The sequence below is a fragment of the Diadema setosum genome, chromosome 8, assembly GCF_964275005.1.
Source record: "Diadema setosum chromosome 8, eeDiaSeto1, whole genome shotgun sequence".
NCBI lineage: Eukaryota > Metazoa > Echinodermata > Echinoidea > Diadematoida > Diadematidae > Diadema > Diadema setosum.
Genome location: NC_092692.1, coordinates 2,094,840 through 2,115,895, shown reverse-complemented (window position 1 = coordinate 2,115,895; position 21,056 = coordinate 2,094,840). Strand labels below are relative to the sequence as shown.

Here is a 21,056-nt window from a genome sequence, read left to right as displayed (position 1 = left end):
TGAAATAAAGAGTTGATTTGCGTCGGTATGAGTGAGTGAAATAAGCTCATCCCCTGTGTGGTAGTGAGTGAATACATTTTGGACTGCGGCATCGTTACAGTCAAAATCTAGTCCTAATTCAGGAGTTTGCATATTCATGATATTTAAGAAAGTGACGATGTCGGAATCTTCGCCCTCTTCGCTGTCTACTGGAATTTCTGGTGTCATATCAGCAAATGACTGAGGATAAAAGGTGCTAACGAGTTTACAGTGATATTTTGATTCATCATTGTGAATGATACAAAACAGGTGAATATGAAGACAGGCTGTTAACAGAAAATAGCTGCTTAGGGTGGGATTTCACGGAGCACGCGAACGATTTGCGAAGGACGCGAATGACAAAATCCAACATTCGGAAGAGTTTTTCTCCGAATGTTTTCCGACAATGAAGCCGAAAACTATTCTTGCGCAATTTGTGCGACGTTTCCACGACGTATGTGCGAATGTCGTGTGTATCATTGCTAAAGTACAGCATGTTACGTAGACGAAGAACACGCGACGGAAATGCGAACAACGAAAAATTTTCAATAATCATGGGAGAAAATGTACCCAAGGAGAGGTGGAAGCTGTCTTGAGTTGAATTTTTTTCTTTCCTCTATATATTTCTCCTTTCTTTTTCTCTCATTTCTCTATCGTGTGCTTGCCTACATTTTTTTCCTAGGACATATCTCCACTAGTAAAGCCTTTGATCTTTTTTTTTTTTGTACAGTTCCTCCAACACATAATCTCTATAGTTCAAATGAAATTTTACATACTTTAGATTAATTTTAAGTGTATTCTACGATTTTTTTTTTGTAGATCCTATATCAAACATTCATTTCTCCTTGCTAGTCTTTAATTTCTTGTGTTACTATATATAGTTGTTAATAATTGTTTGATGTTTAGACGTATGTTACGATTTTTATTTGTAGAAAACGTATAGGTCATACATCCCCCAAACGTCCGCTAAACGTTCGCAAGACTATCTCAAAAGGTACGCGAACAGTTTGCGATTACGTCGTAAAATGATCGGAAAAACTTCGCAGATTTCGCGTAACATACGCGAGACATTCTCCAAAGTTTCGGAGTCTGTTTGGGGTTTCACGAACATTTTGCGAACATCGCGCGTGTCTTGCGTAGGTCTTGCTCATATGACGAGGCTTTAAAGACACTTTCGAGAACAATTCACGAGCAAATCACGACCAAGTGTGCGGAAAAGGTTCGCAAAAAATTTCAAACTTTTTTGAAATTCTCGCCGAAGTAAAAACGACATTCGCGAACAATGGACGACGCTTCCGAACCCTCATGTTCGTTTGGCGATCTTTTGCAGACTAAAATACGAATGCTGGATTTTGCTATTCGCGTCCTTCGCAAATCGTTCGCGTGCTCCGTGAAATCCCACCCTTAAGAATACATCTGCTGTTTGGTTTTAAAGGGAGACAAGTGAGAGAGCATTCACCCTGATGATAAACGGGTAAAAATGTCCGATGGCCATACATAAAACAAAGCATGCCAAAAATTCAAAGGTAACTTCATAAGTATAGTTAGTAGGGAATGAGGTTGTTGCTAGTCTATAGGAGGGCAAAATTGCACTGAACAGTTCAAAGAGGTAAGTGCCAGGGCAAACAGACAACAAATTATTGGGGGTGGTAGAAAACACCGTAGAAACACATTTGTGCATACACAATGATAACAGAGTGCTGAGGGTAAATAATAGTGTTTGTTTACAAGCAGAGCGCCACTACGACAAAATATTGAATGGTTTGAATTAAAAGCCCGGGCCGAGCCCGGCAATGTAAACGGACAAAATTGCGGGGCCAAGTACCGCAATTGAGGCGGGGCTCGGCCCGGCCCTGCACTGTAAGCGGGGTCTTAAGGTACACCATGTATTTTCTTAGTCTCGACATAAACCAACCTAATCCTTGTTTTGAATCAGTTCATTTTCCCCCTTTTTAGAAAAAAAAAAAATCTCTAAACGAAATTCAAAGTAAAGGATTATATGTATACCGAACAAGAAAATTATCATGGTAAAGATGATAAAGAAAGGGCAAAATAAGTGTATATTCAAGTGACCTGTACGCCAGTACGTAGGAAAAAAAAATCATTAGACTCGCTTTTATCTCTCCTTATTGTCTGCCTAAAGAGAATTTAACAAATTCAAAATTCTGAAAGCATATATACATGTATAAGAAGAAGTGTTTTGTGAGTAAGAAGGATCTATTTACTAAATCATCATGAACATCTGGATGATCTTACGGATTCCTAACAAAAATAAGAACGGCATTTAAAATGCAGATGGGAAACTTGACTGTCTAGACGTTGAACCAATGCCATCAACACGAATGCACTTGACAGAGTACTGCACCAGCTCATGAAAAAAATACTCAAATTATTTGTGGTCAGATCCAATATATCCTGAGAAGTTCCAAATGTTCTTCAAACTCCAGCGAAAGACCCCATTGGCGTGCGATTCAGGGGGGGGGGGGAGCTGCTGGAACTGGGACGAGGTCATGTTCAATGGTATCTACCCCCACCCCTTCCCCTCCCCCTACTCCCGTTTTTACCGAGTAATTTTTTCGGAACATTCCACGTCTATGTTTAAATTGTTTCAATGAATTCCCATAATACAACTTTCTTGAAAAACTCATTACGTCGGTTAAGTTGTTACGTAAGCGCACGTAACGTCTGAGGTCATACAACTGCTTTAAATACTTTTAAATACTTCCTATACAATTTCTGCCTCGTATTCATGGAACGCAGAATACCAGTTGTGATCCAATGTTTCACTGCCAGTTTTTATCTTAATTTTTTATATCCTGATTTAGTATGTTTCTTACAGACGCTGGTAAAAATATCTAATAATCATGATTATGCAGTATTAACATCTGACTGGTTTGTTACAGCCGTAAAATCAACTGACAAGCTCCTCAATAAGGGATGAAATACAAAGTTGTCTGGAAACACGTGATGTTTTCACACAATTTCTATTAAACCCATAATTAGTGAACTGAAAATGTGGAAAATGATATATTGGAAAATATCGGTGTATGCACCAGAAAAAAAAAAATATTTGTCAGTTACATTCGTAAGGATGTTACCAATACATGTACAGGAAATTTGATACACGAGAGGATTTGGTTATGATTGGTCTGAAACAGAATGAATTAAATAGGCCTGCGTTATATAATCCATTAGTTCAACCGTGACATCACTTTTTAAGGAGATCAAAATTAAAATTTCCATTGAGAAGCATAGTTTATTCTTACGTGCTGTTTTACTAAAACACAAGCGCAGTATGTCGATGAACTCATCTGTCTGGGTGTTTGGGGCTTTATAAATCACGCCGATAATGACATTCATTCTGGACGCCTGTTCAATCCAAACAAAGAGGGTATCAACATTCTCCGAATCAAACTGCAGATCTGATCCGTTTTTAAGGCAATGATCCTGAACAATAGATGTGTTCAGACGTATTTCTAGTCGGAGTAAAAATTTATGGCACGATACCGTAATTAATATTCAAATTATTGCATATCCTACCATGACCCTTGTGATCACACGGCGGTGGTGGGAAGAAACTCCGACCAATTTATGAGCGAGGGTCGGTGTAACTTCCGGAAGTGGTAGCGCCGCGCACGTCGACCATGCGATTGTTTTTTACCAGTGTCATTTGTCTTCTCCATTTTTGTTGATGGAAACTTCTGCATGAGCGTTAGCTTCTTCGTCGCGATCGACTAGGTTAAAATTGCACGTGTACTCGCAAAATGTCAACATTGCGATTTGATCCAGAAAGTTTTACCTAGGTCGTAAGGTGTGTAAGTTCATAGATACTCCGAGGGCTTGTCCGCACGGGCAATTAACTCCGACCGGCTAGTCGTAGTAGCGAGATACTCCTGAGAAAACTCAGGAGTATCTTGTTCGGAGGAAGAGGTCGTGGTAACTTCCTCCGATCGGAGGAAGTTACCACGACCTTGTTCAGACGGGCACTACTCCGACCTATCCTCCGACCCTTCCTCCGAAGTTACTCCGACCAAAACTGCCTCCGTCTGAACACAGCTAATGACCAGGATTGCAATGCTCTATTACATATTCATGAGAAATTCCACTATCACAGCTAGTCTTTGTTTTATCCTGAAATGTAGTATACGCAAGCACATGAAAATATGTGGTTATTTTTTAAACATTTTTTTTTCTTTTTTTTAGCAGTGCCCAGGGGTATCCATCATGAATTTATTGATAAAGCATTCATCTGCCTTGGAATAGTCCAGAAGCCTCAGCAGAGCTCTGCATGTAATGGTGGTATTCGTGGTATTCATGTCGATAAGGTTTCATGGATCTAATATTCGGAACTCCGGAATTCCGGAAAATCTGCCTCTGAACAATTTCAATATAAAATTTCGATATGCTCTTGCCTTCTCCTCATTCTAGTCAAAATAGGAAATTTGAATTACATTTTTTTATTATGTATTTTACATGAGCTGCAATCGGTAATGTCTTCTAGCACTATTTACACGTATTTTTGTAGTCTCGTTCTATAACTCGTTCTGTTTTGTTTGCTTTCCTTCATGTGATGTTATTTCTTTTGTTTTGTCCTCTGTCTTAGTATGTTTTATTCTCTCCATGTTCCCTTGATGTTATTGGTAATTTCTGTTAATTTCAATTTCGTGCTTGTTTCAATATGCTTCATTCTCTCTGTGCTCCTTTTATCATTTGATATTTTAATGTTTAAATTGCAATATGTATATGATTTGTTTTCAAGGGTACATTCTATTTTAACAAGCCTCTGGCTTTCTCAGAACTGTACCTGCTACATTTTGTCAATATTTTATATCGAAACGATTTTTATTACTGAATTCAATTCAATTCAATTCATTTATTTTTCATTCTTCTTTTTTTCAACAAAACATAACGTATAATAAATTTGGAATTACATCATAAACATAGACATTCAGCTTTGCAAATGATAAATGATACAGATAAACAAAAGAATGCATACTGGCAAAAAAGTACAAAGTTATGCTTTAGTTGAGGAAAAAAAAAAAGAATTGAGAGGTCCACTAAAAAGCAAGCTTGTATGTTGTGAACCACTCAAAAAATGAACAAACTTATGAATTACTTATTTACAAATACTTATCACAGATATAATATACGACAGAACGGAACAAGACGGGAGAAATACAAAAGACATGACACGACTTGACAAAAAAAGACGGAAAGAATGGAGGGGGAGAAAGGAAAAAAAGAGAATGCCTTCACGCTGAACTAGGGAAATGGAACAGGGGGTGATTGAGAATGTGCTTCAGAGGGCTGGTACTGCACGCAGCTGTGTAAGGATTTGATGGCCATTACATAATAAGCCACGTAATCCATTACGTAATAATGAAGTCAGTGATCGAAAGATTGGTGGATGGATGATGAACCCTGAGGTTGATGAGATCTAACTAATAAAGAAATATATCAGAGAGGATTGAACAGAAATGATTTCAACTTGCGCTTAAAAGAATGCAAAGAAGGGGATTTTTTTATTTCACAGTTTAATGAGTTCCAAAATCTAGGACCAGTGTATATAAATGTACTCTGAGCTAATAAAGTTAGAGTCTAATAAAGAATAAATGTATGAATTGTATGAATTGTATTGTTCAGGGTCATTGCAAGCACACACTCATATACACGTCATTGGTTCTCGTTTAAATTCAATTTCGTACAGAGGATTCATTTTGGCCAAACTTTAAAATTAATCAAGTATTTAACGAAACTGATTCCTGCTCTATTTTTCAAATCACCTCTAACTAAATTGTACACTATTCAGCTAGTACTCATACCAGTGACGGTGTCCTAATTATGATGTATAGTTTTCGAACTATTAAGAATCAAAAGTGGGATTTTTTGGGGGGGTAACACCTAGTACATACAACACCCACCGCCTCTCTTTTTTTCTTGCTTTATGAACAAAGTTATATCTAGCTAAGTTATACATTGCTTATCTATTTCCAAAAAAAAAATGCGCGTTATGTGATACTGAATAATCGTTATTTTCTGTTCACAGGGCTTCTTTCTTTGACTAGGTTGCATGATTCAGTGGAAATTTGAGGGAAAAAAAAGAAGGAGAAATTGAATTGAATGAATGAGCAAACATTATTTACACCACTTGTTTGCTGCCCTCATTGTTACCTGTCCTCCCAACGTTAACTGAATTTGACTACAAACCCTACATTGGAGAGATTGATGCTTGGCGTCTGACTTGTTATCAGATGGCTAAGATCCAAGTTGAACAACGACACCGGAGGTTCGATGCTACTCATTCTGTATTTAGATGTTGTTGTTGTTTTTTGTTTTTTTTTTCGTTTCAGTGATTGATACGCAGTGTAGCTTCACGAACAACATTTACGACTACACGGCGACATACAGTACTGGACAGTTGCCAAGCAGAGAATCTTGTTTCACCCTGATACGTATCCACGGTGCGACAGTCATCAACGTAACGATCTTCAATAACAACATAGAAAGAGAAAAGGACTTCATCGTCATTGGCACGGGAGACGTTCCGTTTGACCCCGCTGATCTGATGCGGGAACTTGACGGTGACAACGGCACCTTCACTGTAACGCTGAGTGGACCTAGCACATGGATTTGGACCTTTACTGACAGGAACATAGACAGTAATTACTCGGTAGCGATCAGTGCAGGTACGATGTCGTAATTCCTTTATCCATACAACTATTGTTCTCCCACTCATGTTACCATTCACGTCCCATTCATTTAGGCATTCGATGAATCAGTAGTATCTATTATCTCCTCCGACGTATTTCGCTGACCTTACCATGACAAGTACCTCCCGGCTAAATACTGCTCAGTGATAATGGTAGAGTAAATATTAGGGTTAGGATTAGGTTTAGGGGTAGAATAACGATTTTGGGTTAGGATTAGGAGCAGGATCTTCATATGGTTAGGGTTATGGAAAGGGTCTGGGGTGAGAAGGTTTGCTTCAGAAAAGTGTTGGGGCATGGAAAGAGATGAATTAATTCATTAGTGTAATGTCCCTCTGGTTTCTGTAATCGTTGTGTAGATCAATTACAGAATCATCAATTTCGACTCATACTGAATATCAAACAACAGAGGACAGTAAATAGATAGTGGGTTTCCATTACAAATCGGATGTAATGCACTATAATTACATGGGCAAAAATTAGAATTTCATGTAAAATCCATCATAGAAAAGAAATAGTAAAACGTGCGTAACAATGATAGTCAGCAAATTATCTATCTGTGGTGAAAATAGATAAATCTATCAAAATCTATGATTTATCTTTTTTTTCAATCTTGTATTTACAAGGATTATTCATGTCATGTAGACTTTAATCTGCAAATTTCTTCTGTTGAATTGACCAATATCGATATACAAAGCTACTAGTAGTTTATTCTGCTGCACTCTTGGTTCACGTTTTGAAGGTCTCGGATCCGACTATTCGTGTAAGCACCGAAACATTGTCGTGTTTTAAAGGGATTGTAGAGTTTTGGTTGTGCTCCTAATCTAAGGTTAATCTCGCCTGTCATTGTGACCAATAATTGTTTTTGGATATCTCAGCCATTTCAAAACCGATTTTCATCAAAATTACTTTGAATTTCTCTTAGAATTGCATGCTATTTCTTGTTTTGTTAGCTTTTCATGTATAATTGTCTCACAAAAAAGGAGCCCCATCTCAACCAAAACTATACTATATCATTAAACAAAAGAGTAGACATAAAATAGATATCCGACGTTGGAGAGGGGCACAACACAGGCATGCACACACACACACACACACACACACACACACACAAGTGCTTTGTAGTATTCTTTGTTTGCAAGTAGTACGGGATGACATATTTGGATGAACAGTTAGAGACATCAGGTGGTCTCACACATTATCCCTCGCAGATGGAGATGACTGCACATCACAGCCTTGTCAGAATGGAGCGACTTGCGTTGACTCGCTCAGGGATTACACTTGTCTGTGTTTACCGGGATACGAGGGACCCAATTGTGGTGTTGGTAAGTTTGTTCGTTTGTTACTTGTTTGTTTACTGGCACAATCGTAAGGGATATCGATTGTTTAGTGAATGTCGTATTCTTTAAAATTAGAAAGAATTTTTGTATGTAGTGGAATTTATTGTTCTATGTGTTTACGAAAAAGAGGTAGCAACATCAACAGTGTCATATACCAACAGCCGCCAATATTTTGCTTGAAAATTTTGCTTTAGATAACTGTATACAAAGTCTCTGGGATTTCGTAATCTCGTAGAAAAGGGTTAACATAATCATAATTGAGTCCTCCTTATGTTAACAGCTTTGAAGTCTCCTTTACTGCTGCTTAACCCATTAGGGGTTTTTTTCATCATTTGCCATAGAAATATATAGATTTGACGGTATTATTAATGATATGCATGACTATCATAAACCAACGTTCAAATAAATTGAAAATAGTGATGTGGTGAAGTGAAACTAGCTCACTCAAAACTCGCCAGAATGTTTGGGAGTATTCCCGAGACAACTGAATCCGGACCGGTTCAGAGTACTTGGCAGTATTCTGAAATTGATTTAACGTTCACCTTCATTCTATTTGCGTGAGAACCACCCATGGGGATGTCGCAAATGTATCGGAAGGTCCGCACTAAATCAAATATATCTTTGAAATTTCCAAAATACGGAATACAAATGAAAGAAAGAGTGAGAGAGATAAGATATGATCCCGGAAGTTTTTAGTTTTGTTACATTTTTCTCAAAATACACCATACTCTAAAATGGGTTCATACTGAGCCAAAGAGTTAATGATCCCTATATACCAGCGCTCGCATTGACAAATTATGTCGTTATGATAAAGAGCCACACGTGCACAAAATACAATGACAAATGAACAAATAAAACACTATTTCAGCGTGTTATATTGCACTTTCTTTCTGTAATGAAAGCAGTGACAACCAATGGGTCAAGTTGGCTTTAAAAGAAGATACCACTATTTCGGAAATTGTATTGGTTGTACCAATCAAGATAAGGAGGGAAGCTTATTCAGAGACGTTTCTGAGTCTCTATTTGGGAAGAGCTGTTGCAATACGACTACAACTCTTAATCTTCTCTATCTACAGACACAGACGAATGCCGAAGTGACCCATGCCAAAATGGTGGAACATGTAATGACTTTGAAGATTACTACAATTGTACTTGCACTCCAAGTTATACAGGATTCAACTGTGAAGTAGGCAAGTATGATTATGAAAAATTGATGATAGTAACATAGCTACATATATGAGATATATATATATATATATATATATATATATACATATACATATATTTGCTGTTCAACATTCTTTGAATCGTATAAAAATAAACAATGTGACATGAAGGGCCTAGTTTGCTTCCTGGATTAACAGAAAACACAAGGCAAAGACAAAGGGCAGTACAGAAAAACATGTAAATACATCGTGCATAATAAAAGACACACTCAACAATAGTTACATAATCACGAACGGATTGACGAAAGAATACACTTTTGATACACAAAGAAATTAAAATATGCAATATCAAATCTGGAGCATACATCATTTCTACCTTAATAAGTCAATTTTGTCTCATTCGTCTGTTTTTTCCTCCTCTTTCCCTCTTACTAAATCATTATCTTTTCCTCTCTCTATCTACCTTGCCCTCCTATTCTTAAACACATCTTTTTTCTTTCTTATAACCTTCTCCTTGCTCATAACCCTTTAATACATTTAACACTTTATTATTTTCTTTTCCCAAAACTCCACTTTGACTCTCTCGTTGAAAATAACAACCCATTAACAATAGCGATATATATATATATATATATATATATATATATAAATGTATCTATATATACTGTGTCTGTGTATGTGTAAGTATATATGAATATATATATATGTATATATTAATCTATTCGTATATACCATGTGTGTGCGTATGTGTATATATATATATATATATATATATGAGTAAAGAGTAAAGGAAATTAATTGCTCCTGCATAGGATATGATACAACGCTTTCTTTGCTTTAAAGATCATTATAGCCCTATGCATATTAAATTCTTAGTATACATGCTGTAGTTATTACTGGCGAGGAACAAAAGTTATAATCCATAAAGAAGCGACATCTCTTCATCTCTAATTATTGTTTTTTTTTCTCCATGGCCAATCACGATGGCTTCTGTCCGCAGGTGTGGTTATCGTCTTGTCCACTGTTCCATCAATTGGCGCCAACCAACTTGTGTATGGCGGCACGGAAACCCAGTCTGTGACCTTTAACCTCACCATAACGCCATCATCCCTGGCAACCTACTCGGTGGGTGGTGATGGAACATCAGGCCTCTGGCGTGTGTATGTGTTTCTCAGCCCAAATATGGAAGGAACTCAAGTCACTGGTCAAGAGCTTCTAGTGACCCTTTCAGGGGAACAGGAAACAGCTCTATGGCAACCCCCTTCGCCTACTGTTCTGTTCGTACTACAGGCCGGTACAATCAATGTCGGTGCTGGCATCACTTGTTCTGAGCTTCAGTATTTCTGTGCCCGTCTGAGCAAGGGTGAAAGTCCGTCACCGGACTATGAGATTACTGGTTCCCTCCTTGGATGCACCACGATCACTTGCAGAGGTAAGCTGTTCACGTTTTAAACGGCTTCGTGTTTATTTCCTTTTAATCATAAAAATCAGAAATGTGTAATTTTCCCAAAGTTATTGGTCATTTACAGGCAAAAGGCTGTAATGTACAGCATTACACAACATCAATCATCCCTGAGCTATACATATCCTTGCTCTTAGGAAAGGGAAAGTTCAATCTGTTTGCGAAGTAAATACATCGGTAAGAATATGTTTCTTTCAAAATTATGTCAACTTCAAGGAAGTGAGAGATACGAGTTTCATCTGATTTTAGTTTCTTTTATCCTGCCTGAAACAAACTTTTCTAGACTTTTTGGTAATCAAAACTTATTAGATTGTTCACAGACTTCAGACTTTACTCCCACAATCATGACAATTTCAAGTTTTTCAGATTTCATTTTTGCAAGTACTCTCACACGATTGCAAGTCATACAGAAAGCATTTGAACGTATTCTTTGCTGAATGTGATATTTATAAATCATTTGGGGGAAAACAGAGACGGATGAATTACGCTCAAAATGCCAGAAAAGTGCCAGTCACTATAAATAACCATACACCGTCCAATTAATTCTGTACTGATTTTCCCTATTTTCCTCCAATTTGTTTCAGAGGCTATATTTACAAAATGAAGAAATAAGTCTCAAATGTTTAATTTCAGTTCATGAGTGCATAGAGAAAGACATTACATACTTAAGAAAGACATCATATCTTTATGATGTTGTACGTTTCTCATGGCAGGTGTGGAGATAACAAACATTGATGTCAACATTCAATCTGGAGATCTGACGACGGGAATGACAACGCAGACGGTTACATTTGATGTGGCTCTAGATTCAGACGCAGAGGGGGGAAACGTAGAGGGCAGCAATCTATGGAGGGTCACGGCCTTTGGAAACAGGTTTATGAATGGTTCAGGCGACAGAGTAGGGGAAACTAACGTCACCCTCAGCAATGTTCAAGGAAGTGTTGGTATTGCCGCAGGAGTTCAGTCCACTATTCAGGGATTGTCTTTTGAATTGGACATGGACACTGTTGGTGCCATCTGTGCAGATACACCGATGAACAGATATATCTGCGTGGAAGTGTCGAAAGGCAGTTCGGCCTCACCCGACTTCAGCTTGTCCGGCCCTCCCGATGTGTTTGTGACATGCGTGCCAGTGATTTGTAGAGGTGAGAGGAGTTCATGTTCATAAATGTATCTTTTATATTGTATTTTCATAAATTGTATGGCCGTAGACGAGCATTAAATACCGAACGGAATGACCTAAACCTGTAAAAAAAAAATATCACCTGAACCTTTTGATTATGTTGTATCGTATACATTTATATTAACGAGTGCTTATGTGGTTGAAATTTTTCTGCACTACTCGTAGTTATTTTCTACGTCTTTATCTACGTGTCTTGATTTACAGCTGTTGAAATCACCAACGTTGAGGTAGAAGTGGATTCTGATGCACTCCGCGAAGGTATCTCCCAAGAAGTCGAATTTCTCGTGCGCCTCACCTCTAACGCAGATGGTAGTACTGCCATTGGCAGTGACCTGTGGAGGATTATTGCCTTTGCCAGCTCGGACTCTCTTGGCGCCGGTGAGCGTCTCGAAGAAACTAATGTCATGCTTACTGCTGTGCAAGCTGCAACGACCCTCGCAGCCGGAAACATGGCCACCATTCCAGCATTGGCAGTCACTTGGCAGCTTGCAGACGGACCTACGTGCTCACAGCTCAGCCATTTTTGTGTTGAGGTGCAGAAGGGCGCAAGTGCTTCTCCAGATTTTGAACTCTTCGGAGATCCTTCCGATGACGTGCTCACCACCTGTACTCCAATATCTTGCAGAGGTAAATATATAATATATATGCACTCTTTAAGAAATGGACAATGACAAGTCGTCATGCTTTCCAACGCCAACTTCAACTGTACAAGTTAATCAATGAAATCGCCTTAGATATTGCATGCACGATTTTCAGAGTGAATGTTGAAACAATTTTAAAGTTAATACTGACTCTAGCGCAAGTGGTAGGGAATTGCATTGCTCCAATGCTCTTTATGTATAAAGAAGTTCTTTTAAAAATGTCTATGCGTGACCTGGTAAGAACAAAGCTCTATTTGATTACTTCCAGGTGTCGAGATCAGTTCAACAGATGTCCAGGTGAGCTCTGGAGACCTTAGAGAAGGCGAATCACAAACTGTGACCTTTGATGTCGATCTTATATCTGTGGATTCTGGCGGAAGTGTCAGTGGTTCCGGCTTGTGGCAAGTCATTTCATTTCTAAGCCAGACTGCTGACGGAAGTGGCAGCCGACTCGCCAGCTCCAACGTCACTCTAAGTCCGTCCCAAGGAAGTACCAGTGTATCAGCCGGTTCTCCTGCAACCATTTCAAACCTTGCCTTGGATATCAATCTTCGTGACGGACCAACGTGCTCCCAGTTTAACTACTTCTGTGTTGAGGTTTCCAGGGGGGCAAACCCATCGATCGATTTCTTACTAACCGGAACGACAAGCTCTTCGCTTATAGGATGTCAGCAGGTTGTCTGCAGAGGTATGTAGGTCTACGTACGTTATATTACTTTTGGCTTGATTTATTGTCTAAGAAAGTATGCAAAAAGCGAGATCAAATCCTTGAAAACTAAGGTGTGGCGATGCGCGAAGTGCATCCATCTAACACAATACCGCATACAGTAATGTGAAGTGCGACTTACCAAGTAAACCGCTCTCATGATATGCGCCTTTCTGTGTTGCAGGAGTTGAAGTAACCGGCACAGAGCTAGTGGTGACCTCTGGGGATGTCAGAGAAGGTTCTTCAGAGCCTGTAGCTTTCGATGTCACTCTGAACACGAACCCTGACGGCGGCAGTGTCAGTGGGTCCGAGTTATGGCATGTAGCTGCATTCCTCAGCTCAGACTCTGATGGGGTAGACAACGTTTTCAACCTTCCTAACGCCAGTTTGACCAGTGTGCAAGGGAGTACAGCGGTTATCGCCGGAACACCAAGCACCATTGCCGGGATCAGTATACCCCTCGATATCACGAATGGCCCCCCTTGCTCTGAGTTTGACTACCTCTGTGTGCGAGTTTCTAAAGGGCCTGAATCCAATCCAGACTTCTTGCTCAGCGGTGCTGCCAGTAACAACCTAGCCTGTCAACAAGTTACTTGCAGAGGTAAATCTTGCCCCAGGGTTCCAGGGCACAGTGACAGGAAGACAAATAAACACAGCATACACACAGAAACCATTGGAAACCAGTCTACAACGACGAATATAACTTGGCTAAGCAACTGGCCAATTTGGGACGTCGCATTGCAAAAGCAACAAGAAATCACCAGACAAGATCCGTAACTCAAAATCGAATTTTGACATTTGACAAAAGCAACAGCCATGAATATCAATAAATCCTCAAATGTGTTGTTTTTGTTTAGAACATTCAATTCGTGATTATCAAATAGTATCAAAATGCTGACCTCTTGTTTAAAAACATTTTGAAAGGTCTTCGTGCCCGGCAAAATTCCTCATTAGTTGAAAACACAGAAAGCCGGAACCAGTCTTACAGGAATTTATTCTTGAAACAAAATTCAGATAACAGATTCAGATGATACGGTTTTTCAGACAAATATTAAACGAACAACAAAAAAAAAATGAATGTCTAAAACACATTTGACAAACCTTCGTGACATTTTATTGGTTTTGTATAAAGCAATACCACGTTTGAAAACTCCAGCAATTTAGTCAGGCTCGACGAAGTACTTCAAATTTAATTTCCATTTCATTTTCAATTTATGTTCATATTTCTCGATGAAATATACATCAAATATAACAAAATTAGATAATACATGATATCAAGGTAAGATGTATGATATTTCAAAATTAAGTATCTGCCAGGATAATGTCTTCTAGAGAATATAATACCTCGTACTGAATATTGAATACTTTCCAGGTGTTGAAATTACGATGGTCACCCCAGCAATCAGCGGCGGAGAGTTGTTGGAAGGACTGACATCTGCCATCAGCGTCACTGTGGCCCTGTCAACGAACAGCTTAGGTGGCGATTTGTCCGGGACAGACCTGTGGTATGTGACAGCATTTGGCAGCGATACCAGTAATGGAACAGGGCTAAGGTACCTTGAAACTCCCGTGGATCTCCCACAAGTTGCGTCTGATGCTGGTGTGATAGCCGGGACAGTGACTACTCTTCAAAATATCCTTATCAATTTCACTCTAAGCGGAGATGTGACCTGTGCTCAATTCCGATACATGTGTATCGAGGTTGAGAGAAATATCAAGTCCAACCCCGCCTTCACTTTGGCGGGCGTCCCCAACGACGACGTTCTGACAGGTTGCACACCTGCACCCTGTGGAGGTATGAAAAAAAAAAAACACCCAGCAGCAACAATAACAACAAAACAACAACCACAATTGCATATTTTTCACTATCCATGTAAAACACTTTTCGGTTGATGCCACTCTTCTTTAAAATCCAGCAACAGTCGTAGAAATGTTCTCTACTGTCTACTTCAATTCGTCAAATACCCACTCGGTGATAATTCTCTCGATCAACAATCTTATCATCATGTTTATTCTAATTAGAAGAAAGTTCGTTTAGTCTTTTACCAACTCATGTAAAATGTTGACGTAATAAGTGACATCTATTTTTTTTTAAGTCGAGTTATAATTTGGTAAAATTAAACGTACTTTTTATTTCCATTCTCCTAATTCTATAATATCGATTAATATTTGAATAAAGAAACTGGAAATAAACTCACTTGTTGCGACGCTTCGCGAATTATCAAGTAAATTCTTCGGGCGAATGACGCTCCCGTTGATGAAAGGGCCGTTATATATTGTGAGATAAACCCAGTTTATTTCCAGTTGTTGTTTTTTTTTTTTGTATTCAAATAACTAACAATCTTGTACATCGACTGGATGAATAAGAAGACTCACATCAGATTATTTTGTAATCATTATCAAGTATATTCGAGGAATCCAGTGAGGCACCATGCTCATACAGCACATCAACGTGCCATGCATTAAAAAAGATTTTCAGATGTGTAACATCAGTGAAGGCAAAAACGTAATTATAATTGTGCGTGCGTGCGCGCGCGCACACACACACACATATAAATAGTATATGATATATAATATATTATATATGATATATAATATGTTATTCATCTCTTTATTTCTTCATTTACCAATCTATTATTCATTTTGCTATCACACGTGTTCTCCTTATGGTTTGTCTGCTTTCTCTTCGTCTTTCTGTCCAGGTGTGGAAATTACAGATACCAATCTCGTCATCCAGGATGGGTATCTTCGTGAGGGAGTCTCACCGAGTCCGATGAGGTTTGACGTGTCTTTGATTTCCAACCCATCGGGAGGAAGCGTTGAGGGCGAAAACCTATGGGAAATCACCGCCTGGCTCTCGGACGCTTCAGATGACAGCGGTGTACGTTATCTGCAGCAGCCAATCCTTATCACACAGGAGCAAGCTTCTGTTCCCATTGTGGCAGGCGTTGACACTGCAACGATCGCCGGTATCGTGCTGGACTGGGACTTGATTAACGGTCCGTTGTGTTCACAAGTCAGCTTCATGTGCGTCGAGGTGGCAAAGGGCAGCATGGCTAACCCCGATTTCCTGTTAACAAGCTTTCCAGACTCGAGCGTGCTCAGAACATGCGCACCAGTCACTTGCCGAGGTAGGAATAAAATCATAACAGCTTTCAATCTCTCACGTCCTCAACAGTCAGTATCTGAACTTGAAGAGGTTTTGGTATTAATTGTCACAAACACATCATGGCATGAAAGAAGAACGTACATCGAGGGTGCGCATTTCAAAGATATTGAGGTTATAAACACACACACACACACATACACACACATGGAGGGAAAAAAAATTAAAAACCCACCAAAATTTTATCAAAACCTATGGTTGCTCAGAATTCTCGCTGTCTTGTTAAGTCATGTATGTTATAGAAAGATGACGTCAGTACAGACAACTTCATCTCAGCAGAGTTTAATCATGACGCTTGATAATATACACCGTCAAGTTAAGTCTATAGAGAGAGCATCTTATTCAGTGGTTGCTACCTTTTGTCGTTTAAAGTCACACCTACATTGTGCTAAACTAAACTGATTGTATTGTTTGAGATATTGGGCATGAAATAGCCAAATGAAAATGCTGAAGATAGAAACATGCAAACACTATAGACAGAGATGGAAGAAAACTGAAGAAATTCACAGCTAAATAGACAGAGATATTAGGCACGGCATTATAATTATACTAGTCGGCGTATAAGGCTCCGTGGTCGCTCACATTTATCACTAGAGGCAGTTTCCAACTCAGTATTTGTGACACAGCTGACACAGGTCTTGCTTGGATGAAATCTGCTGGCAAACTGTTCTTCCCAGCAATTTTATTGTGTAGTTCTTGTCCAAGCAATTGACATTCAATAAGCATTAATCATGATATGCAAATAAATCAAGAGAGGGTCTGAATATTCAAGAGGCTCAACAAAAGATCTGAACAGAGGGTGAAGTACTCTCAATGACTTATATGTCAATTCCTAACGAGGGTGGATGCAAGAAAAAAATCGTTACCGGGGAACACTAATTACGAGAAATGGAGGGAAAGTGGGGTTTACCATGCTGTGAAAGAGGTGTGCCATGGTAGATGGCCAAGGAAGAGATAAAACCTGTCGGAGATCACTTAACGAAGGGAAAATAAATCCATTTCAAAATGAATCTGTATACTAGATCTCTGATGCGTCCATCACATATTATTATCATTTGTAGTAGTAGTAGTATAGTAGTGTAAAGGTAGTACACCATGCTTGTAATCATGGTCATTTTGAGAGGGCTAATAAAACGGTCATGTTCCAGGACATTTGTAATGCATTATGTATACTTTTCCGCCCCTTGATATGTTACAGGTCCAGAGGTAACGAGCACGGCGTTGGACATCGCTGTGCCCGTTACAGTTTTGGAAGGCACCTCTCAAACTATCGAATTCGATCTGGAAATCGAGAGTGACGCCGATGGTGGAAGCGTGAATGGAACCGACCTTTGGAATGTCACGTTTTTCCTCAGTGACGATTCGAGCGGCACCACCCGCATTGGTTTGCGACCAATTATGCTGAGCTCAGACCAGGCCAATGCAGCACTTACTGCTGGTCAACAAACAGTTCTATCAGGTCTTATGCCTGTGCTCGATCTGCAAAACGGACCTCCATGTTCTGCCTTCAGCCACTTTTGCGTTGAGCTTCAGAAAGGTGTTGGTGCTAACCCCAACTTTGATCTTACCGCCATTCCTGATGAATCCGTTCTTTTGACTTGTGAAGTTGTGTCATGCACAGGTAAGTTATCACAGTGCTGACTTGCGAAGATCGGTATCATTGGATATTTAGGGTATTTTCCTTTAAGCACCTTCAAACGGAACCCAGCTCCTCTCATTTTGCTTCCAAGTCCGTAATATGATCAAAAGAGAATCGTTGTGTGGAAGATGGCTTTAAAAGTGCTTCAATAGGATGAAATTATTCTTCGTGGTTAAGATTGTCGTTACGAATGCAATTGACCCTCAAAAGTTGATGAATTGGTTTGCTACTTCAGATACAGACTGTTCACTGAACATTATTTCATCCGCATTTCTATTTGTTTCGCAGGCGTGATAATCGGTGACACCGTGGTGGCTGTTGATTCAGGAGATATCCAAGAAGGAGAAAGCCAGACCGTCGTGTTTGATATAACGCTCTCGAGTCTTCCTGGAGGAAGTGTGAGCGGAGATAACCTGTGGCTTGTGACAGCCTTTGGCAGTCTGGATCCTAACGGGGCAGGCGCTCGCGTGGATCCCGTAAATGTCACGTTAGATGGGATCCAGGGCAGCACGGCTATCGAAGCTGGTGCAGATGCGGTCCTTGCCCAAATCGACTTCGAATGGGACTTATCAGATGGTCCACGGTGCGCCGAGTTCGATTACTTCTGTGTCCAAGTGACCAAGCATCCGAGCTCCAGTGTAGACTTTCTATTGGAAGGCGATGCTGACGCCCTGACCGCTTGTCAGCCAATAGTGTGTAGAGGTGAGTTTACGTAAATCATTTAAAACAATCGAGGAAAAATACCATTAAGCAACAGAAGGAGTGTTGATTGTGTTAGCAACCTGTGACGTACGCGAATCTGACAATGTTACAATTATGATTCATTATGTAATATTTGCTTTTATCACAAACCAGGTGTCGAAATTACCAGTACGACTCTCCAGACCACTCCCGGAGAGATGTTGGAAGGTAGGGAGCAAGATGTCAATCTCGAAATCACTATCGAATCAGATGCAAATGGAGGAAGTGTCAGCGGTGACGATCTGTGGCAGGTCACCGCATTCACAAGTAACTACGCGAATGGCAGCCAACCTCTGGCTGAAACAGTTCTCTCACTCACCTCTGATCAGGCTGGAGTTGATATCGTGTCTGGGAATCCCACTCAGATAACACAAATCGTCTACACCTTGAATCTGACTTCTGGACCAACCTGCTCTGAGTTTCGCTACATCTGTGTACGCCTTTCTCAAGGAAGGGATCCGATGCCTTCGTTCCTGTTGGACAGCGCTCCGGAAAATCTAGTTGACTGTTTTGAAGTAACATGTAGAGGTGAGATACTAACTGAATACATCACACCAGTTGGTGTTCTCTCAGTATACTTGCGCTCAATAGAAAATCATACTATGTGCACTACCAGACAACGATGAACTTAACTCTTAGGTTCGACTAATTAGATATTTTGAAAGTCGTTAAAAAGTCATAATAGAACACATTATTACAAGTCAATGAAAGTGTCCTTCTCTTTTTTTTTTTTTCATTTAGCTAATCATAGGTATTTGCTCTTGCTCTCAGGTTAGAAAACATGGTATTATACACATTCTTTATACCCTCTTGACAAATAGTGTCTGAAGCTAAAGGGATAAAATCATCGAAGTAATATGATGGATGGCCAGCATCTTCTACCATTATGACAGAGAATGGATGGAAGAATGTCCAATCCTTTCAGCATCCACCGAAATCTGATGTTAGTCTCTCAAAATCGCATTTGCAGGTGTCGAAATAACGAACACTGACGCCACCGTCACATCTGGTGATATCCTGGAAGGGGTCAACAACCAGCCGGTCACTTTGGATGTCACCCTGTCATCAGATCCTCTTGGGGGAAGCGTCACTGGGTCAAACCTGTGGACATTTACTGTGTACGGCAGTGACAATGCCAATGGCAATGGTGCCCGGGCCCTCGAGAGAGTTGTGGCTCTTACGGCTTCTCACCTTAACACACCCCTCTTAGCAGGTGTTGACTCCATGTTTAACAACCTGGGAGTCCGGTGGGATCTCGATTCGAGTGTCACCTGCAGCCAGATCCAGTATGCTTGTGTGGAAGTCACGAAAAATGAAGCAGCTATCCCGGACTATCTTCTAACTGGTAGCGTTGCTGTTCGAAGGGACTGTCAGCCATTGACGTGCAGAGGTAAGTCGTTGTTAGGAAAGTCCATTATGCCGTCACTGTCAATCTATTAAGATATGATTGTAAATGAACAGCACTACATTTCAAACAATTTGTTGAGAGCTTTCACTATGCTTTATCTCTCATTGCAGGTGTTGAGGTGACAGCAACAAGGCTAGATGTTTTTGACGGCACTCCTCTGGTTGAAAGATCGCCTTCGCACACAGTGACATTCAACTTTGAAATTGATTCGAGTGCTGGCGGCGGAAACTTGGCAGGATCCAACCTCTGGACATTAGTGGCATACACCAGCGACAGCAACGTTACAGGCGGCTCATCTTTAAATCCAGTGAGAGCGTCGCTAACCCCTACCCAAGCTTCGACTGGTATTACTGCCGGTGAAACCTCTAATATCCCATTTGTGGAAGTCGACCTTAATCTTGAAAACATTCTTTGTTCTGATCTCGCTGGAATCTGTGTTGAACTCTCCAAGAATTCGTCATCGAATCCCGACTTCACTTTCGACCCACAACCCAACAGTGACGTTTTGACCGCCTGCACCCCTGCTTCATGCACTGGTATGTATAATCCAATATGGTGTGGTTCCAAGCCTCCTTAAAATGCTTATACTACTGGATTGGTAAAGGATTAACATGAATATGATGTGAAAGTTCATGTCGTCACTTAAAAACACCAGTGGATTCGTTAAGGAAACAATTATAGCTGTCATATTATCTAATTTATATTCCCTGCTTTTGGCACTTTAAAACATATTTTGGTCATTCCAGAACACGCATCATATTATTCATTGCATAAACGTTGATTGACAAAAAACAATCAATATTCAATTAGCAACTACAGGTCTCCCAAGGTAACGCTGATCGCTGTATTTTGAATTCTTTTAATGTTTTAAGGTTCCAC

The 21,056-nt window shown here is 39.9% G+C and overlaps 1 protein-coding gene across 1 annotated transcript in view; it reads left to right on the top strand.

Moving 5' to 3' along the window:
- Positions 1-21,056, top strand: part of LOC140231700 (uncharacterized) — an 82,522-nt gene that overhangs the window by 9,127 nt on the left and 52,339 nt on the right. Inside the window, exons 3-17 of the mRNA XM_072311854.1 lie at positions 6,369-6,704; positions 7,937-8,050; positions 9,142-9,255; positions 10,232-10,663; positions 11,407-11,838; positions 12,081-12,503; positions 12,786-13,205; positions 13,408-13,824; positions 14,596-15,018; positions 15,926-16,354; positions 17,588-18,010; positions 18,317-18,730; positions 18,884-19,297; positions 19,740-20,159; positions 20,288-20,713. Coding sequence (XP_072167955.1) covers positions 6,369-6,704; positions 7,937-8,050; positions 9,142-9,255; positions 10,232-10,663; positions 11,407-11,838; positions 12,081-12,503; positions 12,786-13,205; positions 13,408-13,824; positions 14,596-15,018; positions 15,926-16,354; positions 17,588-18,010; positions 18,317-18,730; positions 18,884-19,297; positions 19,740-20,159; positions 20,288-20,713 — 5,637 coding nt within the window. The remainder of the gene's footprint in view (positions 1-6,368; positions 6,705-7,936; positions 8,051-9,141; positions 9,256-10,231; positions 10,664-11,406; positions 11,839-12,080; positions 12,504-12,785; positions 13,206-13,407; positions 13,825-14,595; positions 15,019-15,925; positions 16,355-17,587; positions 18,011-18,316; positions 18,731-18,883; positions 19,298-19,739; positions 20,160-20,287; positions 20,714-21,056) is intronic.